The sequence below is a fragment of the Cardiocondyla obscurior genome, linkage group LG04 (genome assembly GCF_019399895.1).
Source record: "Cardiocondyla obscurior isolate alpha-2009 linkage group LG04, Cobs3.1, whole genome shotgun sequence".
NCBI classification, from domain to species: Eukaryota; Metazoa; Arthropoda; class Insecta; order Hymenoptera; family Formicidae; genus Cardiocondyla; species Cardiocondyla obscurior.
This window is the reverse complement of record NC_091867.1, coordinates 2,995,730-3,021,757: the sequence shown is the minus strand read 5'-3', so window position 1 is coordinate 3,021,757 and position 26,028 is coordinate 2,995,730. Positions and strand designations below refer to the sequence as shown.

The 26,028-nt window shown below is 36.7% G+C and overlaps 1 protein-coding gene across 4 annotated transcripts; it reads right to left on the bottom strand.

The window, feature by feature from the left end:
* Nucleotides 1-74: 74 nt before the first annotated feature.
* Sdk (sidekick cell adhesion molecule) lies at nucleotides 75-25,831 on the bottom strand. 4 transcript variants are annotated; one of them, XM_070654854.1, is made up of 34 exons: nucleotides 24,652-25,831; nucleotides 14,010-14,105; nucleotides 13,371-13,550; nucleotides 13,082-13,295; nucleotides 12,807-12,980; nucleotides 12,482-12,690; nucleotides 12,247-12,397; nucleotides 11,826-11,953; nucleotides 11,297-11,404; nucleotides 10,421-10,540; nucleotides 10,181-10,336; nucleotides 9,925-10,051; nucleotides 9,420-9,721; nucleotides 9,152-9,337; nucleotides 8,665-8,970; nucleotides 8,255-8,581; nucleotides 7,950-8,146; nucleotides 7,581-7,790; nucleotides 6,992-7,246; nucleotides 6,657-6,885; nucleotides 6,159-6,461; nucleotides 5,851-6,031; nucleotides 5,546-5,761; nucleotides 5,271-5,467; nucleotides 4,805-5,001; nucleotides 4,453-4,692; nucleotides 4,161-4,358; nucleotides 3,917-4,058; nucleotides 3,554-3,832; nucleotides 3,378-3,398; nucleotides 2,613-2,770; nucleotides 2,333-2,495; nucleotides 1,876-2,198; nucleotides 75-1,798 (listed from the first exon to the last, which is right to left on the bottom strand). In XM_070654854.1, the coding sequence occupies exons 1-34, from the start codon at nucleotides 24,743-24,745 to the stop codon at nucleotides 1,556-1,558; spliced, it is 6,630 nt and encodes a 2,209-aa protein (XP_070510955.1). In that variant the 5' UTR covers nucleotides 24,746-25,831; the 3' UTR covers nucleotides 75-1,555. The 4 variants fall into 4 exon arrangements, with proteins under 4 accessions (XP_070510955.1, XP_070510956.1, XP_070510957.1 ...); XM_070654855.1 differs by lacking the exon at nucleotides 3,378-3,398 and having other exon boundaries at nucleotides 24,652-25,830; XM_070654856.1 differs by lacking the exon at nucleotides 11,297-11,404 and having other exon boundaries at nucleotides 24,652-25,830.
* Between the last annotated feature and the right edge of the window lie 197 nt (nucleotides 25,832-26,028).

Here is a 26,028-nt window from a genome sequence, read left to right as displayed (position 1 = left end):
ATTTTAAATTAGTAAAAAATTCAGTACATCAGGATATTAAAAAGGTTTTTTTTCATGGCATAAATTTTTATTAAAAAAGAAAGATTAACAAATACGTTCATGAAAGTATATAAATTAAATTTGCACTAAACGTTTACTGGCAGTATCGCGGAAACATCAATATGTTTCATTAGAAACTTTTTTTACGATAAGAAATTCATTGCATCTCGCGACAGTCGTAGACTTCTTTTTATAAAAAAATTAATAAATTTATATCTAAATACTAACAATAAGTTTTATATAAAACAAACGGTGTTATGAAATACGATTCGGTAATAATGTTATTAATAATTATTAATTATATTAGGCTTCGCTCTTATCCCGTCTGTCAATCAAATTTTATTATTCGCATAGCTTATAATGTGACGTATGCAATTGTGATTTTATTTGATATTCGACTTTGATATTGAACTTATAACTGAACCTTATATCGTTATTAACGAGAATGTTGAAGAAGATATTAATACTAGCTTAGTGAAATTATAATATATCTATGGTTTAATAGAAGCTCCATTAATGTTTTTACATATTTTCTATATTCACGGGTCTAAGATAATCTATTGTATTAAAGAGAATTAAAAAAAATAGCATTTCTTTATAACTGTTAAAAAAAGCAGTTCTTATATTAAAGCAAGCAAAATATGTGTAAAAAAATGTAAATCCCGTGAATGGAGCTTTTATTGTATATCACAAAACGCGAATACGATAGACATAGTCCGCTGAATACGTGATAGCATTATACAAAATCTACATTTTTACGGGAAGTATTTGTATATATATATAACATATTTACACGCATCTGACGTAGCGCAAGTACGCTAACGTAAGAGCAAATTTATACAGTGTCCCACATCTCGCAATCTTCACAATTCAAGTCTTCAATGAATTGATGCAATAATTGCAATATTAAATTAAGATTAATATTTTTTTTTTTTCCTGGAAAGCTTTGTGATATTGCAAACGCGTAATAACGTCCAGAAATGTATTTGTGATAAATATTTTTGAAAAATTATAATACTCAAAATTACATTAAACATTTAATTACGTATGTATAACCATGTACCTGAGAAACAGAAAAAAAAGAAATATTTATTAAAAAAAAAAAGAAAGGAATGATATTTAGATTTATATCTCTCTGTTCCATAGGTACAAAAGTTGTGGAACATTCGCACGAGATCCGTATGCTAGCTGTTTTAATCCTTAAATTAATATGAAAAAGTACAAAAGTGTCTATTAAATGCAAAATGTCTTACTAAAATTTATAAATAATAAAACGTATATATCAATATATCACAATACAAAGATGCCTCAAGCTTTCTATAGTTGTCTATAAGTCTATGCCGTCAGCACGCGTGAAACACGTGTTTTTTCGACGTAAGTCTTTTGCTCTATATGTATGAATATGTATAAAAAGACTTTGCACGAAGCAAAGTAGTTGCCACGTTAATTTCGATATTGATATGTAAAAGAAAAAATGCTTTTCTGGGTCTCTCTATAATCGTAGCAATTTGATTATTTATACAAATGATGAGAAACCTGGTAGTGGCGCTCTCGATCTGGCCATATTGTTCATAATGATCTGCCCACCATTTAAACTTACAACCGCACTGCCTTCTGGTTCGGAATCCGTGTACGATGAATAGTTTCGAACAGGTTTCTGCCGTTTCCACGACTGTCTTAACGAGTCGTTCACGTTTGCATAGTGATTTACGAAGGAATGTGGATCGGACTGTACACTCTCGTTCTCACTTTCAGAACCCTATAAAATTAAAGTAGGATTGAAGTTCTCCGCTTGAAAATTTTATGTACGTTGTCTTATATTTTATAAAGACTCACTTGAGAATCAGTAGAACTAATTTCCGAAGGCTTTTCTGTAACGCTGCTATCATCGGGATTCTCATCGTATCCCTTGAGACTCTCTTCGTCACTGTGGTACGCAACCGATGCCGGCGAAGGCCTAGGGGGCGATTTGCCGAGCATTGTTGGTGGCGGAGGATGCATTGCTTTTCGGGCCAATGTATTTCTTTTACCTAGAGTGCCGCATGCTGTGCTAACGCCACCGCCTCCGCCCTGGCGTGATCTATACAATTCTAAGTCTGATTCTTGCCTGTCGTCTGCATCCATCGCCATCGATTCTTCCAAGGTTTTTTGTGCCTCTTCTGTTATCGTTTATATTCATATATTATTTCCATATTGAGTTTTAGAATTAAATTACAAATAATTAACATAAAGTACATATATTTTTTATAATTAAAAAATATTTACATAAATACGTATGTTAAACTCAACTTACGTTTGTATTTGTAGCTTTTACTTTTTACGCATAATATTGCTATAACCATAATAATTATTATAATTGATACAGCGGCTAAAGTGACCATAAACCAAGTTTCCCTATAAAACGGCCTATGTTGTAGATATGCGTATTCCAAGTATAGTTTCGACGGCGTCAAAATCTGGTAAAACAATTTTATTATTAAAACGTATTAGATCGCAACAGATTCAAATAATAAACATTTAATTAAACAAATACATTTGTGATTAAAATAAATAATTTTTTTTTAATAACTCACTGTTTCAGAAGAATACGCTGGATAACTAATGCCATAGCGATTGTACGATATCACTCTGAATAAATACGATGTAGACGGCAGTAAATTTTGATATGACACAGTATACTCTGTCAGTGGTCCATTGCTCGTACGAACTATTGTCTGCCACCGTGAATCATCTACAATTAAAAACATAAATTATACTTAAAGAATAATACGGTAAAAATGAGATAATATGTATAACAAATGGATAGGATTATATTATTTTGGCTTATTTAACACTTTGAGTGTCATCGGTTTTGTCGTATAAAACATTTCAAAAAGTAACAACATGTAGAAAATGTACGCATATATCATTTTCACGCAAAGTGTTAAAAGAAAAAATATTAATTGCGGCGGCAAAAAGGGGAGGATATAAATAACAAAAGTTGCGTTACCAATAGATAATACAAGTCATCATTCTAATAATTAAACATTAGACCGTTTTTCTGGCAGGACAAATATACGGTACGTTATAGCGCTACACGAAGTTAATATATCTCCAATAAAATTAATTAATGAATTAATTAATTCTCTTTAAACGGGTAATATAAATTTTTGGAGATGTCATGCTATAACATTACATGCAAATTATTGGAAATATCAAACGATCACGGCATATGAGATACACGTATAGTAACGAGGAACTGTCAAAGCGATATTGTTACGCTAACAGGGATTTCACTATCAAAAAACCATCTAATACAATGACTGACGCTCAGCGTAGTTACGTGTATTGACACTTACAATGCTGCCAGTCTTCCATCGCTATACAGTTATAAAAAAAATGGTATTAGTATTAGCAAATCCGATAATTGAATTTGGCACAAATGTAAAATAACGTATTGTGCGGAATTTGTTTTCATAAATTACTTTATGATTATATATTCTCGTTTTATATTACGTTAAAAAAATTTATTTACCTTTACGACGAGTCTCAATGTAATAACCAAGTATAGGACCTTTGCCGGAAGCTCCATTAGTCCATTGTAATTCCACACTCGAAACTGTTTTGGTCACATCAAGATTGCTGGGTGCCATCGGCGAACCTTCTTGCGGACCAGTTGTAACGTTACCAGATACAGGTGGTCCAAAGTCGATTGTCTGTGCGCGAACCATAAAGGTATATGTTACCTCCTCTTCCAGTGGCTGGATAAGAAGAGTTGTCTCCGTCACTTTTTGCTTAACTTGTTTACTGAAACCTTAGAAAATATTGACAAGTTAGCAAAAAAAAAAAGATATAAAGTATAATTATAATTTTTCTAATGTAAATTAATTAATTTTACGATCGTTTTGCTCTGCCGTTTCATATGTGACAATGTAACCAACTATTTCGCCATTGCGTAATTTTGGTGGCTTCCAAGAAACACGTAAACTGGTCATAGTAATTTCATTAAATTGCAAATGATATGGCGGTCCTGGCATATCCTACAATTACATCGTATTAAAATTTAAATATCGTTTATAAATATTTGTATAAAAATATCGGCATTGTGGAATATTTATTACATAGCATTTATAAATCATTACCTGTTTTGTTCTTACGGTAATTGGCGGAGATCGTGGACCATCTCCAGCTGGATTAAACGCTAAAACTTGTATACGATACTCTGTATATTTGTCAAGAAAAACTAAATTGTGCGCTAGGCAAGATGCCGGAACGACTTCTATTTCTTCTTCTTGTTTTTTCTCTAATTCTTGAGGAGACTCAGTTACTAAGTAAAAAATCTGTAATAAAAACGGAATATTTGTTTGTTTACACATATAAAACATTCAACATTTAATCTTTATTACGCATATAATTAAGCAAAATAATTATTACCTTATATCCTAATAAATCGCCATTTTGCATATTGGCTTGAGGAGGTTTCCATTGCAAAAGGACTTCAGTAGAAGAAATGGACTCTGCTTTTAAATGTTGAGGTTCTCCTGTAGGAACTGCCTCGCCCACGTATACGGTGACTGGCGGACTTGGCGGACCTTCGCCTTCCGAGTTAAATGGTAACACTACAATTTCGTAATATCGATCCTCGGTTAAATCTTTTAAAACCATTTTTGTTTCCTGTAACAAAGCGGGAATAAATTGAGTTATACTGAAAATTATACACTCAATATCATAATTTTCTATTAATATTATAAAGATATTTATTTGTTGTAAAAATATATGCACGCACTTTAATTCCCAAAATCTCTTCTTTCGGTGTTGCTTGAAGAGGCATCGGAAAATCCGATACAGGTTGATAAACGACACGATAACCCCCTGTTTCGTAATCACCGCTCCAATACACCTCGTCGATCATGTTCCAATGAACCTCAACGCTGGATGTTGTTATAGGTACAACTTTCAAACCAGTCACACCCTTTGACGGCGCTGTAAAAATTGTATTATTTTATATTTGCTCGTTTTCTTATCCTAAGAACATGTTAGATCAAATCGATTTCATTGTTATTATTTTTTCGCGATGCCGATTGATTCTCTTGTTTAGCATACTTCGTGCTGTGAGACTGGATGTCGGCTTAATTTTTATTATTCGTAAATTACTAAGAAAAAATTTTAACTTGACTATGACTCTTAATTTTCCTTGTAAATTTTTTTTTCTATTTTAATATTTTAATGAGTATTTTATTCTTAATACACACCTGCAGGCAAAGTTTGTACTTGAGCGGACTCGTTGCTCCATTCCGAAGGACCTATGTCGTTAGTAGCTTGAATGCGAAACTGATAATGTGTGTAAGGTTTTAAATTGTTAGCTGTATACGACGTTAGAGTGGGTTCCACTCTTTCGGGAATAGTTTGGAATGGTCCTGAATTTTCAGATTGTTGCACTGTGTAATATCTGTTAAAATAAAATAAGAAATTGATAAACAGTTTAGCAAACAAAAATTGATTCTTATGCAAAAAAGGATATTTCTACCTTAGTGGTGCAAAGCCGTCTCTGCCTGGCGTCCAACTAAAAGTTATCTGACGACTCTGGATCTGCGATTTACTGACTTGTGGTACTGATGGGGCTTGAGGGCGTTCTCTATTATTCGTTGTAAATACAAGCGCGTAGGCAGTTTTACCCCAACCTAATCTAGTTTGCGCTGTTACCGAAAACATGTAATACTTCTCAGACTCGAGACTGGTAGCTCTGCAAACAATTATCGTAATATTAAAAAAAGAAAAATAAAATACGATTAAAAAATTCCAATTTATATATAAATAAATAGGAAATCGTACCTAAATGTTCTGTCTGATGCTGGGAATTCTTTAGAAAATTGATGGTCTTGACTGCTGTTTAAATGAAACATAACTTTATACGCAAGAATCTCTCCATTGGGATCTTCTGGTGTGTCCCAGATAATGCGTGCTGTAGTCAAACTCACGTCAGGGAAAGATACATTAGACGGTGGACCGGGAGCTGTAATACAAGATAGAATACATGTAGTGTTATAATAAAATTTGTTTTTTTTTTTCAGTTTGATTATATAATATTTTATATATGTAAATGAAATAATACCTATATTAGTTATGATAAATCTACTTACTATCTTCAAAAGTCTGAACTCTCACAGGTGGAGTGCTCAATGCTCCATCGCCGAGTCTTGTGTAGGCTAAAACTTGTATATGATATTGAACAAACTTGCGAAGTTCTGTTAAAGTGGTTGTAAAAGTAGTGTTGCTGGGAATATTTTTGTATTGAAAAGTCGATCTAGAATTTGCACCGTAATATACTTTAAAGCCTTCAATTTGACCATTTTGATGTTCCACGGGTACATCACCCCAGCGCACTAAAATAGTTGTAGACGACGTCGCATTTGCTTCAACATTAATCGGCCCCAAAGAAGGAACTAAAACGTATCATATATTTTTAGAAATTTTGGAAAACTGTGTAAATAATTAATATACATATTTTTTAAAGATATTTATATAAAATATCTTGTACTACTTATAATATTACAACTTATTTCCTTAACATTCTTTTAAATTATATTTTAAAGAACTGATTATGTTACATTTCTATATTCAATTATGAAAAATCTCACCTGATTCACGAGTTCGTTCAATGGCTTTTGGACTCGCCATCGAAGAACCGACGTCGTTGAATGCTTGCATCACTATTTCGTAATCGGCGAATTCTTCCATATTTTCTAAAACGTATGAGTTTGCGGTATGATCCTCAATAATACTATTCTTTGAGATGTTCGATCGCACTTCTGTATAAGTGACATTATATCCTCGTGGATTTCCGTACCATTCTATTTGTTGTAATGGCTACATAGAAAACAATATAATTTTTTTAATACACACTCAAATATTTTTATTTTATTAAAATTAATAAATTTTATTTTTTATATAACAATCCAATAATGATACTTACAATCCATCTGACACGTAATTCAGTGGCACTCATTGCACGAACCGTAACGTTTTTTGGCGGATGAGAAGGTGGAGCCTGAATTGTCTGAAATTCTTTAGTCGGTTCAGAAGGCTGCGAAGCACCGACGACATTATTTGCAATTAAACGAAGTTTGTACTGCATAAAAGGAGTCAAACCATCGACAGTAATTGTACTGGCGTCAGGATCAGATACTTCGTAGATGTTATACCATGTCGAGTTTCGTGCTGTTTGTGCCTAAGAAATGAACATTACGTATATTATTTAATTCGATAAATGTAACGTATGCGTAGACATTTGTTGTAACATATTACCTAACCTACTACATGTAAATTTAAAAAAAATTCGTAACACTGTTATTAATGCTTTGCGACAATTTTAATTATTAAAATCGTTTTTTGCAGGTCAAAATCTACGCGTGTGAAAAATTTGAATAAGATCGGAAAGTAGGCCCGTTTTCTATACATTTACCGAACTTTTTATTAATTGCAGAAATATTATGCACAAAAAGATGCATTAAATAATAACCTTTAATAAAAAAAATTAAAAAATTAATAAAAAACTTAATTACCTGCACTGTCCACTTTGTGATCGAGGAATTTCCGTCAAATCCTGGCGTGAACTGCAATACGATGGAGAACGCGTCTATGTTGGATAACGCTAACTTCGTAGGAGGTTCAGGTAGCACTGGCTCAACACCTGATTGTATTGTAGCTATTTTCGGTTTGCCAGGTCCAACAGATGTCCAAGCAGTGACTTCGAATTTGTAGTGGGTCAGTGCCTAAGAAAAGAGAAAACAAAAGTAGATCATTGTTATATTTAATTCTTACCTCTTTAATTATCTTTACTGTAATTTATAATTTTAATTATAAATATAATTTTCAAATTTTTACTAAATTACATTTTTTATACTTTTATACTGATTTCAATAAATAATTACTTGTAAATGTTCCACTTTAGTTGATAATACATCGGCTGTGAAATTTTTGACATGTAAAGAATCTGGAATATCCTTAATCATGTATTTCAGCTGATAATGTGTCAATATTCCGTTTGTTTCTTTGGGAGAACTCCATTTAACCGTTAACGCACGATCACTAATATCTTCAAATTGTAGATTCTCTACTTCTTCAGGTGCTATAATAGATTAAGTATTTATAGACAAATAATAGTTTTATAATTTTATATAAATAATTTCTATTAGATATAATATAACTCTTAATTAATTAATATAAGTAAACATACCATCTTCACAAGTACGAATTTCAACGGGCGAACTTCTTTCACCGTCACCTGGGTCGGTAAAGCAAAGTACCGTAATATTATATAGAGTGTATTTTCTTAAACCTGTCATAATAGCGTTTTGCTCGGCAAGTGGATCGAATAAACTCGGTGGTACAGTCATCGATTTATATTCATTTGTTTCTGTAAAATTTCCACCAAACCAGGCTTGTAATTTATATCCTTGATTAATACCATTGATCTTCTGAGGATTTGGAGGTTTCCACCAAACTTTTATTGCTGTTGAATTATATGCTTTCGCTTTTACGTTTGTGGGAGGTGCTTCTGGAACTGTAAAAAATTGTTAGTTTTATCTCCAATTTATATTATTCTAAAATTAGTAAAATTAAAATAATTAATTTCCTATTAATTACCTCCTTCCTTAGTTTTTATTTGCAAACCCTTCGAATATACACCCACGCCTTTGTCATTATAAGCCGCTATTTGTACTTCATAATCCTTCCATGTAATTAAATCTGTAATAAGATAATTTCTTTGTGCTTCATTCGTGATATTTTGCATTGTCCATTGTCCATCGTTGTATCCAAAAAGTGTGTATCTCAATATATATCCCAAGATATGACCATTTCGGTATTCTTCCTGTGGAGGCTGCCATTGCGTTATTATTTCAGATGATGAACGTGCTGAACCAACAAACCCAATCGGCGGAGCACTAGGCGCTAAAAATAAAAATAAAATAATTAAACGAAAAGCAATGTCGAAATTGCACCACAAATCAATTAAAAAATTTATTTATGTTTTGGTAAAAAAATATAGTAAGAGATAAATTATATTATATTGTAATATTTGCTAAGCTAATTATTTAAATAGATTAGTCAAATAAATTTTCTAATTACTTACGTTCTTGGGGTAGAACAACGATATTACTGGGTGCTGACGGTGGACCTTCGCCGACACTATTTTCGGCGCTAACACGAAATTGATAAGACGCTGCAGCTTTCAGATTATTCAATAATACCCATCGACTGGTCGCAGAAACATTATCGCGTTCGGTAACCCAATTTAATATTGGATCATGTATAGGTCCTATTTGTAATAAAATATAACAATTAAATTAAATATATTCTACAGATTGAAGTTTTTATAATATTCAATTTATTATACTTACCAAGATCGGACACTTCTCGTCTCTGAACTATAAATTTTTTCGTAGGGCTGTTACCGTCAAATCCAGGCACCCACGTAACGTTGATTGTACGCGGCGAGATCTTTTCGATCCGCGTGGCCACGACGTTGATAGGTGGAAACGGCAATTCAATCACGCTCAAACGAGCAGATCGCGTCTCATTGCCACCGGGTGATACTACAGAACACGTGTATTCGCCTACGTCGGAAGCTCGAACGGTGACAATTTCGAGAGTGCCGTCCGATCGCATTTTCACTCTTTGACTTGCTTGCGTATTTATTACTCTGTAATAATGTAACAAAATACTTTATATTTTTTAGAAAAGTTACCGAAACTTATCTTTGCCAGCGTTATAAACCAATAATTTAATTAATAGAAATTAAAATAATATAATTTTATATAAAAAAAATAACATTTAAAATTAATTAAATTTTTGGTTTTAAATTTGTAAATCGACATTATTTTACATTATATTTTTTATACGTACTGTCCATTGTGAAACCATGCCATATCATATACGACACTGGGATCGTTCGAAACTTTACACTGCAATTCGGCGGTACGCCCGAGAAGCACGGACATATCAACAGGTGGATGAATAATTTGAGTTCGAACTGTAACAGAAGCAGATTATAGCTATCGCTGTACTATAATGTTCTTATAATCGAATTCAATTTAAAAAAAAGATTTATTTTCATAATTTATTCAAGCCCTTTTTTATAAAAGTTTGTTTTAATAATTACCCATAACGGTCACATATCCTGATCCATTTACAGAGCCAGCTTCGTTTTCGCGAATGCAAGTATATTTGCCCGCATCGTTTGGTTTCACTGCCGCAATTAAAAGATCGCCATTATCCAAGACTTGTACTCGCCCAGCAATTTCCACAGGTATCGTATCTGTTGCAATCATAAATATTTAATATGATATAAAAATAATTATAACAATATAAATCATATCTATTGTAGTCTTGATTTAATTACCATTATAATACCAGGTGACATTTGGTTTAGGCGCTGCGATTGCGTTGCAACTCAAAGTTACATCTTTGCCATCTAACACTGTTAAATTTTGTGGTCCGTTTTCCATGATTGGTCCAGACGCTGTAAATTACAAAGAAATTGTTATTTAAGTGTTGAATTAATTTCAGAATATTTTCACAACGTGCAAATAAAAAAAGGGTGATCAATCGTCTCTTGCAATATTAAACCCATTTGTCATTTCCTTTTCTTGCTTCTATATCTCCATACTAATTTCAAAGACAAGCTTATTTTTCAGCATAACACAAACACATATTTAACTGCAAAACTACGCAAACTTATAACTAAATACAATCATGTTTAATGATAAAGGCCACATAAAATAATCGCTAAATGCTAAATACTAACGGCATTTATCTTAAAACATGTATAAAATCTAAAAAAGTTTTTTTTTTAATATCTAACATTTGAAAAAACAGGACGTGCATGTCAGTGTCATTTGCAATATCGTAGACGCGTGCTTAGAATTATTTTATTACATCTAAATATGACAAAGCTTTCCATTTTGTATTTATTTAAAATTATTGTATAATATAAAAAAATAGTCAACTACATATATAATTAAAATCATCAAATAATTAATTGCAAAAAATATAAAATTATTAAATGTTTCTTGCTAAAGTTCTGCAATCGTATAATAATAACAATAAATATTCTATAATGCCAATACTCGACATGGTGCTTTATCAGAGCTTCGCAAAAATTTGTCACTAGGTAAAGCAAAAAATTGTGAAGTGAAATTTATACGCAATCTTTAAGCATGTGCCGAAAATGATAATTAAAAAGAAAAGTGTGGAAATTTCGCTGCAATATTCTTACGGTTTGGATATTGAGAGAACATAAAACGGCGATCAGACTGGCGAACTCTGACTACATTGTAGCCAGCCGCCCAGCGGGCAACTCTCAATCTGCTTCTTAATCCTTCTTCTGTGCCGCATACAAAAAACACGTCATTTATATTAACTTTACTTGCGACATTATTAGACGTGAAGTGTCCGCGAAAAACGTGATTTAAAGATCATGCTCTTAATATAAGAAATTATGTGTATCGTTTTTTACTCTAATTTTTGTTATATTGTATATCGTTTAAAAAAGATACCAAAAACATTTTTAACATATAAATTTTAATGCTTTCATATTTAAAATAAAACTGTGTGTTTGCATTATTTATTATTTTCCATTAGTTCTTATCTTGTCTATAAAAACTTCAATTTTCTATAAAATAAAATAAGGTTGTATCAATATTTTCGCATGTTTTTTACGAACACTCTGGATACGTATCTGGGTAATAATTTTAGTATTTTTGGAATTCCGTCACACAATGCAATAATTATAAAAAATTACTCACTTTTCGCTTTTAGCCAAGTATAACTAGACGATTCGCCGGCCTCATTCGACGCAAGGCATTGAAACATTCCTGAGTCATCCATAGTTAATTTCTTAATTGTTAGAGAACCGTCTTCTTCCATCATATACCTAGAAGAATGTAAGTAAAATAATAGAAAAATGCTGAAATAATTAAAAATTCCACGTCTCTCTAAGAAATAAAAATAGATTTATGTATTTAAAATTTAAAAATATATTCTTTTGTAACAAAAATATCAAGTAAAATTAATTTCTCATTAATTTTTTTTATATTAATTTTATATTTATAAGAAAACAGTTTAATAAATAATCAAATAATAATTAAAATAGAAATATATAAAAACCTTATTCTTTTTCTATCTCTTAAATTCTGATAACAAAGACAAATATTTGCCGAGGTATACCTTGTTCCTAATAAATGATTGACAGGCTCAGCGTTACGAAACCAACTGATTGTAGGAGGTGGTACGCCGTTAACATCGCATGGTAGTGTTACTGTGGAACCGTAATCGCTCAGAGTTTCTCTTTTTAATTCCGTTATAAATGTTGGTTTTTCTAGAAAAGCATAACAATTTTTTAAATAATTGTACTAAATTATTAATATATATTTATTACAAATTTATTATTAATTATGCTTACCATATACAACAATTTTAGCACTAGCATTTACTGTCGGATAACCGCCACTCCGCAAGTCTACGTGACAGGAATAAATTCCTGTGTATGTTATATTAGCTGAAATCAATGCGAGCGTTCTATTCCACGAATCGTTAAAACTGTACGATATCCTGGAGTTTTCGATCGGAATGCCATCTTTCATCCACAAAGTCCTTAGCTCATGAAGCGATCTGAAACGAAACCGTGATCTTATAGCTACAATTTTGAATCTTCTAAATTGAAAGAAAACGTTGACAAAAAAAATCTACGCTTCATTAAAAGACGATTATATAAAAACTGCATATACCTGGCATTTGCGATGCAATTTATATGAGTGACATCTTGATCTTTGATTATTTGTGTATCTTGCGGTTTGACAATTATGGTAGGTGCTACCTCCGCATTTGGATCGCCAATAACTTTCAATATGAAAAACGGACTAATCTCCTCCTTGCCCAATTGAGTGTTAATAGCCTTCGCTCTGTGAACATTAAAAAGTTGTTGAAAATTTAAAGAGTAATTTGATAAGCTGAGGATAAGTGGTCTAAGCTATTGTTGTATATTGATTGCAGTTGTACAAACCTATATGACCCTTCGTCGTTTTCCGAAGCATTTAATATAATTAACGAATGATGGGTCGTGGCGTACTTTATGCCATAGAGAAGAGTGCTGTCCGAAGAGAACCACGTTACATCAGGCGTAGGATGGCTCTCGATCGGAGGTAGTTCCAGAATAGCAGCACTACCAGATTCGACGGTCACCACTTTTTCCGTGAGATTATCGAATGTTCCCATATCTAAAGTAAATTATATTATTGACCCGTGATCCGCAATGCAAAATTATTTTATAAAATATTTGTTGAAATATTCACAGGCTACTGCAAAGGCGAGACTGTCGCTGAATATGGATCCTACGTCGTTCGTTGCGACGCAATGATACACTCCAGCATCCTCGCGACGCGTACTATGAATACGGAAGTAAGGCCCCGAGGTAAGCTCATTGTTGAGGGGTATTCCGTTTTTAAACCATTTGTACTTTGGTTGAGGATTGCCTGCAAAAACGATACAAAAATTGACTACATACCCAAGTAATTTTTTTTCAATTATGTAATTAAACTTAACAATTAGTTACAAAATAAAGAATATCTAAAAAGTAAAAGTCACGGACGACGCTGTAGTTGGCGAGCTATCTAATACCATTAGTACAGGGTCATACGATTGAATTACAACGTTAAGCATTTATAAGGCTTCATCTGGTCAGTTTCATCCGCCTGTGTGTCACTCGATATTTCTGCAGAACAATGAAACGTCATGGGGTGAACTTTATCCTTGATGCTGTTGAGATTCTTATTTTTATCTTTTGACTTTTTACAATGCTTCAATGCAATATTGAAGGTAATTATTATTAAAATTTATTAACACAAATGAGTTTCCGACAACTCTTTCTTTCTCGTTCTTATGTTAAAACATTTTGAGAAAAAGCGTATACATATAATTATTATAGTTCATACCTCTTGCTTGGCATTGCAGAAACTTGGTGCGATGCTCGCTAAGTATATTGCCACTGCTGGACGGTTGATTGGTGAAGCGCGGCTCCTGAAGAGGTTCTGCGGACAGAAATACGTTTTCTTCTTAAACGTGATCTTATAGAAGACTGACGGGGAATTTCAGGGTCGCAGATTGCAGATTAATTTCACAAGTACATACAAGACTAATCCATAAATAATTTAAATAAAGAATAAGATATTGTAACAACAACAAAGTAAAAGCAGAGAAATTAAGAGAAAGATCTTATGTGATTATATGTGAATTCCATACGGCTGGCCGACAGCCTGAGTCACTATGGGTGTATAAAAAAGAGGTAATAATTTATGACGCTCCAAAAAGGTTGGCGAACGAGAGGAAAGAATGCGAGCGAACGGCCGCGGATGCCGAGGTGCCGAGTCACATGCAACGCACGTAAAGCCGACACGTGCACCCGCCCGTATCCACCGGACGTTCCACGCTCTGGTGATCTTGACACGCGGGTACACCGGTATGTCGCAACCTCTCCTCCCCCTGTAACTACGGTTTCGTCGTGAAGAAAAAGCAGGGAGCTAGCAAATCGGTTCGAAACTTCGAAGAAGGTAAGTTGTCCGACTTTCAAGATACAAAACTCTTCATACAGTTTCAAACGTAGCAGTTTAAGCAAATCTTGAAAAATATTTCTACGACCATTTTCGAAATGAAATATCTCGGTACTTTTTTAATGGTAAATATAGACTACAAGTTATTATGATATAATTTATAACTTACATAGAACTTGTTTTTTTTTTTTTTTTTAATTATAGAGAAAGTATCGCACGGATATGCAAACAATGGATAACAATTTACAAGCCGATGACAATTGCGAGCAACTAGTGACAGTTTTCCGCGCATCGTTACGTTTTTTAACCAGCAATTCATTCCGACCTGATACACCTTGTGATGCGTGGGTCCGCGTTCTAATCACATATATACAGTACAATCAGTCACGCCGTATCATAGATATCATAAACGGGTTCTCAGAACAGACGATTGTGTGATCGCATCGCGCCTTAGTCATCGTAAATATCGATTTGGCCCAAAGCAAGAAGACGAATAATTCTTGGAACATATTTACAGGGAGTGAAATAGATTATGTTATGCTCTTTCTTGTTGAAGTATCGTTAAAGTCGGCGAAGGATGGAATAGGAGGTGTTAATGCGAGAAACCGTACACTCCAAACGAGACTTGTTTGCGAACGACTAATTATTGCAGAGGTAAGCTCCTTGAGCATTAACACAAGTGCGGTTGCTCCAGCACGTGCTGTGCCGCTCAATACCAGCAATTTGAACTATGTTATGGATTTTAACTCTCTTACCACGTATCCAACTATTACTGTAGTCTAAAGTTTCACGATTTTCTCTAAATTATTACAGCATTATACGTTCTTTATAATACAATAATAATATTTAATATTTAAACACAAACTGATGTTTAAATTAGAATTGATAACTTTCATGTAAGTAAATTAAAATACTTAATTGTGTATAAAATATTATTGCATAATAATAATTACATGAATTATAACATTTTGCGGGTAAAAATTATTCGTTTCGAATAAATAAAAAAAAAAAAAAAAATTAAAAAAGAAGTAAATAAGATTAATAATACTCGACGTTTACTTTTTGAATTTATTCGTCCGATATACTTCGAAAAACAACGATTAATTTAAACTAGGACATAATCGATTCAGATTCTTGAGCATAGAAAAAAAGTACGTGTTACTTAACGCTCTTGAAAAGCATTCTTTCTAGATCGTTCAGTTTAGATAGCCTTCCAGCCAATGTGGAAAGTTCCGAGTAACGTTGAAGATGCAAATCACGAGTTAATTAGAAGTAAACTTTCGTGGAATTTTAACGAAAGAGCAGTTTTAGAGGCACCTCGGCTGAAAACGAGATACATATATTCGCTTTTCAAGAAGAAAACATTGGCCTCTTGAAGTTATCTCACTTCGTGAAATGCTTTTTAAACTACATTATTTTCTTATTAAATATTTTACACGGTTTTACAACCGTGATAGCAGTCATTGAATGATTTGTGCACATGAAGAGACGTATCTGCAGCACGCGCACATGTACATACAACACATGCAAACTGAGACCACTGAAAAAAAACCCCTATTTTAAGCGACGCAGCTGTCACCAAGGGTAAAACGGGGTGGCACGCTTATAAAGGGGCGTAGGCACGAACGAAAGGCTTTAGTTGTCTGGTAAAATGAACTATTTCGTGTACGCGACCCAGAATCCACTGTCAGTTCATTCATCTTTAAACGATCGTGCCGTTTTACTTTACTGTAAGATAATGAATGATGCAAAGAATGTGTAATGGTAAATTATATTTTTGCAAGAGAAACTCTATATAAAAATATGAATATAGCACACCTTGATTAACGGAGGAAAAAAGTGAGTTTTTTTTTTAAGGACAGACAAAAAGTAAGAAAAAAATATATAGAAATAATTAAGAAATACATAAAACGGTGAATTAAGAATTAATTTTTTTTTTTGTTATTTTACATGATATTTTTGCAAGGAATTGTATAATAATTTGTAAAAGTATTTTTTTTTCTCGGTATGACAATTAGAGTGTGACGAGAAAAAGAAAGCGTTTGGAGACAAGCAATTGAAGGTGCACTTCTCACGAATTTAGAACGGAGATGCTCAGATAATGCACCTTGTCGGTGGGGGCAAGACACCGCAAAACGTGGCGCATTGCGTCTTGCCGCACGCATCCAGCTACATTGCAGTCGATGGGGGTGCACGACACCCTCCTCACTGCAGTCTGCAGGTGGCCAACCTCGAGTTTAGATCGCAAAACTCTGAAAGTACTTTTCTTTCTTAGCAGAAGCTTCTTAAGAATTTTTTCAATATATTTTCTTTATTTTGCAATTTTCTAATTTTATCTTTTATCGTCAATCATGCATACATAATAAAAATATTATTTATAAGAAATAAATTGATTTACTAGATAGTTTAAATTTTTAAACAATGTTCTTTAAAGTATCGTTGCTTTTTTTTCACTTAGTTTAACTTGAATTAATAAAAATCCTAATTTCTTTAAATTCACGTTGCGATATTACTTGCATCATCATATTTTTCTGTTTCGTAAATTATTATTATCATGTTTTTGTATTCAAGATACATTATCATTATGAAATACGGTAAACCTATGGATGACGGTGAGTCAGCCTAGGCGAGAAAGGGATAATTTTTTAGGAGCGTGTCTAGAAATAGCCGTCCACCGTCGGTGGAATGCACTTACTAGAGTACAAACAAAATGCAACCCGAGGTACATACATATGGTAGAAAAGTTCAGGCCTGTAAACTCGGAAGAAATTGCTGCCACGTGTTGTTATCCGTGTTCGACGCACGTCTAGGGTGTGTAAAAAGAAAAGAAAAAGAGAAGGAACTGCGTTAGCTTGCGCATACTACATTTCACTGGGCGCGAACAAACAATCCGGAACTCAGTCGACTTTAACAAGCCATCCGAAAGATCTACCTCAATCTGTGAACTTTTTAAGAAACTGCATATCGATCGTCAGATGTTGCATAGTTCCTTACTAATCCCGGACGCGCGACTTCCTTTCCCAGCTTGTAAAACGATAATAACGGAAATGGGCTTCAGAAACTGATGTTCGACGTGCATACAAAGATTTCTGTCGTATACCAGGTACAGCTGAAGAAGATAATTCTAAAAACACGAATAATATACACATTGTTCAGCTGAGTTTTTTTCAGACAAACGAAATACGTGATGAAATAATGATGTATAATGTTCTTTTTTTTTCTTTATAATGCTCATCACATGTTACATCTACTTGTCCGCACACTTTTTTTTTACGTATCCGCGCCGTCGATCACGACGCATCCCTTCTACGTGATTAATAGCTAAAGGTGCATCGTAGCGAGAAATTGCAAGTCGCTCGTATGCGAAATATCGCCGTCTCCTGTTATCGCGACGGTGCCGGCCGAGCGTTTAAAAACCACACGTTCAACGAGGCATAACTCCGAATTAGCACACAGCCATATGTAGATTCCCACCGAAGACGCATTCCCATAGGGTCCGTTTGTCTATCCCTATCGTATGCACATCCCGTTGTCCCGCGAATTCTTTCGCGATTGCGAGTTTTCCACGCGTTTCCCTTCACCAAACTCATTTATTCCCAGTCGTTCTTCTCTTTCAGCATTTTCGTTCACATTCATTTATCATAATTAAGTTATCGTTTTCACGACTCTAATCTCCCACCTATAAAACCTTTTTATATTATTTCTGAATCTGAGAACATTAACGATCTCCATCTAACTGTAGATTCTTGCACGATATTTCGCCTAACCGCTAAGTTGCCGAGATACTTCCGGGAACTCTTCTGTGCGTGAAAAAAAAAAAAGAAAAAAAAAGAATTTGTCCTCAAGTGTCCCTTGAGGCGAAAGAAAAGTTTTAACGGGCATCGTGCAAATTCTTCCACGCGTTAGTTTACGAGCTTTAAATTAGCGCCGTACCGTAAAGTTTTCGGAACTCCGTTCCCGACACGGATGCATTCCCTCTACAAATTTCGTTATGCACACGCGAATGCACCAACTCACGAGGAGGAGGATGCTCAGGTCCCGAAGTTCAGTGAACAATCTGGGATAAAGCGAACGGGGACAGCTGTTGGGCCATGTGCGACATGTATACGTAAGCCGACAACCAGGGAATCTGCGCGGGATGCTGTAACGTGGACGCAAGGATGCTCTCTCTAAAGGAAAGACTTTTAACGCGTCTGATTACACGCGCGGTGCATATCCCTCTGCATTATCCTCGCTTGTTATTGTCGTGGAAGAAAGAGAAAGAGAGAGAGAGAGAGAAAAAAAAAAAGGTTTAAATTATTCTTCAGCGAAAGGCAGGAAAGACAAATTAGCAAGTATGTGCACGCCTACGAAAAAATGCAAAGAACTGTTCATTTTTTTAAGACTTTCGATTAGCAACATAAATAGCGCAGGGATTGTATTTGTAAAGCGTAAACTAAACTAGCCTGAACCTGATCGAACTCAATAGGACCAATAATTAGAGGCTGCACGCGATGCACCCTTGAAAAACGATCCGTGACCCAACTTCGTGACTTTATTTCTGGCCACACGTGGCCGTGCGTGCACACGTGCAGTTAAACGGTCATGCGGCGATCGTAAGTGACGGGCGTGTTATGCGAAGAATTACCACTTCGGCCTATTTTATGACCTTAAAGCAATTCTGCTTTACCTGGTCATCGTGACTGGACGCTACGTGAACGCATCGTGAAGGAAACTAAGAAAAATAAACCAAAAAAATCGGTCTCAAAGATGTATACATTAACTAAAAAAAAAACAGAAAGATTTAGAATTACAGAGAATCCCAGAGATTGGGTCAAGTTACATCCCGAAGAGTAAGCGGCAGTTTCTCACAGTTCCTTCCTTTGCGTGACGTTCTTCGTCCTCTGCCTTTCTTCTTCTCTTGCTGTTACGGATCTCGTTCTTACCGCGAATGAAACTCGTCCCATGAAAGGACGTACAAATCGTTTCGAGGGAGGACGGCGATCGCGCGAACCATTTATGCCGATTCCTCTCAGACGAGACAGGAAACCGCGGTCAGGATCATGAAAGACGGTCTGGATGGTAAAATGGGTAGAAATCGCTGACGGAAAGTCGTACTAACTTGAGAATACCACTCGATATACTCAAATATCACATACACGAATTTATACCAATTCTTCATTCACTGTTTCTGCAAATCTTCGAGACATTTTTTACTTAGCAAAAATTTTCTTTTATTTTATCCGTTTAGAATAAAATGAGAAAGAGCGAGCACTGCTCGGTGGAGAATTTATATTCGTTACGTAAATCGCGGAAACATGAAGAAACCTCGAACAGTGATTTTATGAAGGTGATTTGTTGCGCATCATGCACAAGAGTCGTCGGAGTCACAATAGCATCTCGGTGAGAGTGACGCAACGGTTGATGATTAATACCGTGTAAGGAACGCTGCGATGAGCGTTCCGGAACAGACGGGATTACGCGCTACGCGTCTTGATATGTCCTTTCGCGCTCGCGCTCAGGTAAGCGAGAATTTCCGTTACTGATAGGGACCAAGGGACCTTGGCGAACGTTGCGCAAGCTGCAACTGATTCGAGACGGCAATGGCGTGCGCAACGTGCGCGTCGCTCCGTTCACCGATATTTTCACTTTTCATCGCGATTCCGCGTGGTGCGTGGTCAGTGGCGGAACAAAGGAAGCACGGAGGAAATGTAGCGAACCCACGAAAGATGTACGTAAGAAACGGAGAAGCGTGAGGAGCGAGTACGTAGAAGACTAAGAGTACGCGAAGGGCGTTGAAAGTTGGAGAACGGCACGAATGCACTTGCTTCGACATGTGCAGCTTAGCTCACGCTGGGAAATATCGCGACATAATGGCGAAGAAGCACGTAATTTACTTCCCGTGGGCGTGATAGAAACAGAAAGTCACGTTTCGCAATTTTTTCACCAAACGTACCGACGAAGGTGTTGCGTCTATCAGGAAAGTCTTTACACCGTGACGTTGCGTTATGTGGGAGATTTATCGCGTTACATCTCTCTCCCTTTCTCTTGCGTAAATTATTAAATCTCGTATCCCGTTATTTTTCATTTAGCCAAATATTCTTAAAAAATATTTACATCGCTGTTGCAAATTCTACGTCTAGCAAGCAATATTCTATCATGTACAAAAATTAACGACCTGAGAAATACGTGACTTAAGAAGAAATAAATATAAGGAATGTGCGCAAATGAACCGAGATACCAGTGCACGAAACACGTGAATGTAGAACTTTCCTGCCGCGATAGAAACTCCTATTTATGACGCCAAGTGCAAGTACACAGCGGAGCCTAAGAAAATAAAACCAAGAAGAAGCTGGAAAGAAAGAGAAAGAGAGAGAGAAAGGGAAAAAGAGAGAAAGAAAGAGAAAGAGAGGAATATACGAAGAAGGAGAAGATGAAGAAGGAGCCATGAAAGACGAGAAAACCTTGCCGAAGGAAGGGAGCGGTCAGTGGCCCCTGTGCACCGGCTACCGCGTCCCATAGCATCGCCTCGCGTCGACGAGTTCCACGGCGAATAATAATGGGAATTACGGAGAGGCTCACGGTGAGGACTTGAAGCCCGTTGCTTTTTGTCGTCGCCAGACGACCTCATGGAGATAAGGCCTGCGACTGCTGCGACTACGGTAACGAGGTCGAGACAATAGCGGTCCCGGAGCAGCGTGAAGGCTCAGCTCGCCTTTCCACTGAGGGACCGACACGGAGAAGGGACCCGTTGGTCCAATGAAGAATTCGCTGTAATGATCAGGAGACGGTGGGTCAGAATTTCGAAGATCTTCCGGCTCGCATCCAATATCTCGCAGCGGAATTTCGTCTTCTCCCCTTCACGAGCTGTTCTTTCTTTCTTTCTTTCGTCTAATTACTCGCCGACGTATTTGACTGAAAAATTAAAACGACGATGAACGATCAAGTTTTGTCTCCGTATATTCAACGTATATATTTCTCCGGGAATGCGCTTGTACCTATTTCTTGTTTGCCAATTATTATATTCTGATAAGAGAGGTGAACATATTCAGACCGACAAAAAAGATTTCGCAGACAGGAAGAAAAATGAAGAAAAAGCTAAACTCACAATCAGTAAAAAAAAAAAAGAAAAAAAAAGAGATTATATCAAACGTGATGGAGAACTTCGCGGCGTGAAGGACAGGAAAATGACGGTAAATGAAGATGACGTGATCGCAGAGAGATAAAAGCAAAAGGTGATCGGCACATCCGGTCACTCGGAACGGCGGCTCGGGGTCCGAGAGGATAACGGCCTAAGGCCACTTGGAGCCGGTAAAGGCCACAAACAACCATCTCCGCCATTTGCCGAGTTTTTGCTATCACAACTTGCAGAAATCGTTGCATCGTACCAGCACACAAGATCGACGACGCTACGAACTCTCCCGCCAATAAAAATATCGTACATAATACTCCTCGAAATGCAAAAATCCACTTCTTTCAACGTAGATAATTATTTGGCAAAGTTTAAGTAATTTTTCATTAACAAAAATTTCGTATTTAGCTTTTCGACAGTTGAAAAATATCGACTTACTAAAAAACTGAGACAAAAAGAATCATCTCCCCCCCAAAAAAAAACTACAAAAAAACATACAACCAAACAGTAATAAAAAGTCCTTTCGATTCGTTTCAACATTTCCGGTGAGAAAAATATGGAGGAAGAGGACCTGAAACGGACGAAAATATTCGCAGTTAGTGAATGAATGATCTTTTGCTTTGTGCGATTTTAGATCCTTTTGAAAATCGTTTGAAATTTTTGAATGACTAATTCAGGAACAATCTCACCGGGATACGTACTCGATAGTCCTATTTAGCCGAAGAAAAGCATATTCGCTCAATAAAGTAGAAGGTTATAGAAAATGGTAAAAGTATGAGGGGTGGTCGGCGGAAGAGGGCTATTCTGCGAGCGAGGGAGACTTGTCGAGGACCAGGTAAAGGCCTCTGTTCTCCATTGTACTCCGGTGGAGCTGACGCCAGTGATAGATACCTTTCCTAGCACACCTACACACCTATATGTATACAATTACTACCACATCGATGTTTCCTACATCTTCCACACGCAGGTTGAAATGTAAGCTCTTTTTATATCGACCAAACGTGCAGGGCACCGTCTCTCCTTTTCTTCCACGAAATTCAAATAACCCTAGCATGAGCCAACGCAATCGATAACTTCGTGTCATTATTATTGCTTCTTATTTTCTGACGTTAAGAGAAAATTAATATCATTACAGCTAAAGAAATATTTTAATCGATTTATACGACAGAATCTATCTTGCAAATTATAGCGTGCAATTATTTATAGCTACTTGTAAATCTAATAATGAATATTTCATAAAATTCGACTACAACGAATGCGATCAAAATACTTTAACTTTTATGGAATAAGATTTTCGTTCAATTTTTTTTTTTTTTTTTTTTTTGGAGTCTAATAGAATACACGATTTGATACCAAAGAACGAGATCCCTCGCCGTATTAGCGGCTCTTATCTCTCTTATCTGCTGTTCGGCTGCTATCAATGCTCGACGTTGTCCAAAGAAAATTTAATCAATAGAGGTCTGTCCTTATTATGGAGTTGCACGCGCCATAAGCGGATTGAAAAGCGAGATTGTTGACTACTTTTTTTTTTCTTTCTTTCTTTCTATATAATTAAAAAAAAAAAATTAATAAGTCAAAGATATTAATCATAAACCGGTAACCTTTGAATCAATACTTGGACAGAAGTTTCGCTCAAGCTGTATGCCGATTTCAATGCATTTGTCTCGCGAAATATATTTTGTATATGCGTTCATTTAGTTTTCAGTTGCACCGCTTTCTCGTGCCAAACAAAAATGAGTAGAAAGGGTTAATTCGAAATTGTCCCCAGGCGGCACGTGCTCGCGGGGCTATCAAGCGTTCTCCATCCCCACAAATGAGATGAGAGGTCAACGGTTTAACTTGGTTCGCACAATTGGTCTGGATTAACGTCGTAATAAATCTCAATTAGGGTCGCTCCTACGCCACACTCTCGACCGCCCTGGGGGAGATGTTGCAGATTTTCCCTTCTGGGCTCATTGCTCCACCGGGGGTTACTAAACGCCGCGGGGCGGCGTTTATTGAGAAGTAATCAACGCGCGAGTCGCGTGCGACGCATTTCCATCCAGTTATTTATGCGTTTACGTAAGCTGAATTATCTCCCTAATACATAAGCCTCGATCCCTTCATGCAAATATAATTTTTCTTTGTGAGATATACAGATGCCTAGATAAACTACGTGATTCTGTTCAATACATATAAATCATTATTTCTAGATATCTTATTATTTTATTTAAATCACGAAATTTCTTGAAAAATCAGTGATAATCAGTAATCAAGTGTGAGAACTATGTAGAATTTTTTTTTTTTTTTAATTTACTTCTTTATCTTTCTAGGAAACCTTGTAGTTTTAATTAACTAAAAGAAGTAAAACTCTTTCTGTTTTACTTCTTTTTTCTTTATTAACCATCGAATCTATTTACACATACCGCAGTACCATCGCGCGTAAGCCACTTGAGAATCTCTCCAAGTCTGTCGCAATATAGCAGATGGATGTTTAAACTAATGAATTCATTGACCTCAGCTTCTACCATCTTTCTCATCTCGCATTTTCAATTCTAGTAGAAACAGACGATTCCCGTAACCAGTCATTCATGCAAAATTTTCACGTCTACTCTTCAGACAACTTTTTAGTCACGTGCGGAATAAAAGAGATCCTGACTAAATTTCGACATCGCCAAACTTCTAACCATACAATTCGTTGTCTTTACCTAACATTTTCCCTTCGTACAACAGGTGGTTGTTCAATGCAAATTAGTAAGAATTTCGTAAGTGAGAGTGACTCGTCTGCCAAACGAGAAAATATACTATTATAACGTTATATGTCTTGTAACACGTAACGTGACAACGTATAACGTACGTTACAATTGTCATGGAATTCCGATAGTCATGAGCATCGGTAAGAGCAAAGTAATGTAGCGAGATCGGGGACGAACTTACCGGAGGCTTGGATGCTGCCGATGATCCAGACGAGGCAGACGCCGGCGAGAAGGCCGCGCGTCCTCGCGGAGGCCGCCGCCGGCCGCTGCTCCATTCTCTCGCCTCGCCGTTGCGCGACGTTGACCTCGCTCCCTTGCTCCTCCTTCTCCTCCACGTCTTCTCCACCGTGGTATGGGGCTGGGCTGTTGGGCTCTTTTGCTCGCAGCAGTCGTAGCCGCCGCGCGTACAAGGCTCCGGAAACGCGCGGGGGATCTACGCCAATCGCGGCGAATCGCGCCGCGTCCGCGTCTCACGCACACTCGCGACTTGCATTCCGCGATGCTCACCCTCTCCGTTCCCCTCGATCACGTCAGCAGAAGGCACGAGGCACGTAAACGCGCACCAGAGGCGGCCGAACTCGCGTCTTTTTTACCTGGCGGAAGACGAAAACGTTACAAGAGCTGATTCTACGCGTCTCCGCGCGGACTTATTTCTGACAGACAGACGGCTGCCTCTTCACCGTGGCCGAATTTTTCTCCCTCGCGCGATGCTCTTTAAACAGGGGCCCATTCCCTTTTCTCCTTCGCACTCTTTTCTCTTCAATGTTCTCAGACCGGATGTTCCTGAGAATCCACAGGGATTGATGAATCTAGATCGATTTTTCTTTTGGTCCTTTCACTTTTGATCGTCCACCTTTAATCGACGAATTCCTCACTTAGCCAAGATGACCGTTTCGATCGCGTTCGATATTCACTCTCAAACCGTCGCGCGATGATCGCGGGCAACTTTACGCGATATATATATATACATATATATATTGACACACGGTGTCAGGAAGTTCGCGAGTTCGTCTAATTCGCCCAACGGGACGAATAGGCGAAAGGTAACGGCTAAAGCGACGCGAACGCTCGCGCACGTTAACCTGGTAACACCTGGCAACACCTGGCGAAGATGTTTCACAACACTTAATATACGTCCGCGAGATACCTTTCTCACTTAAAGGAAGATATCGGACGGAAGATTGCGGAACGTTGTTGGTGACTCGCGCGAGATCGCTCCGTCTCCCTTTTCCGTCGCGTTGACAGTTGCTCTGGTTTCGAAGGGTCGTCCGAACTCTGTGCCGATCAAGCCGAGTACACGGCTTGCACCGCGTCGCTCACCGCGAGCGCGTTCGACGGCCGAGAAGCGTCAACTTAAAATCACATGCACGCGCACGCCCGTCGCAACCGTTACTAACTGACCAATCGTCACCGAGCATTTTCTTGCACTTTTGCCCGTCCGCGTTCGGCAACACATTCGCAAGCGAACAATGATGCAATTTTCAACATGGTGCTGGCCAACCGGACGCCGCCACGTTTAGGGACTTTTATGCCATGTCGATCAAATGAGACGGACTCG

What these genes read in the sequence shown, in the direction of transcription:
- Sdk (XM_070654854.1), bottom strand. Translation starts at nt 24,745, where the DNA reads ATGGAGCAGCGGCCGGCGGCGGCCTCCGCGAGGACGCGCGGCCTTCTC. An exon ending in AATTGCATCGCAAATGCCAG is followed by an intron (nt 12,691 to 12,806) that starts GTATATGCAGTT and finishes GTTTCGTTTCAG; the next exon opens with ATCGCTTCATGAGCTAAGGA. An exon ending in AATTACGTGTCAGATGGATT is followed by an intron (nt 6,886 to 6,991) that starts GTAAGTATCATT and finishes TTTTCTATGTAG; the next exon opens with CCATTACAACAAATAGAATG.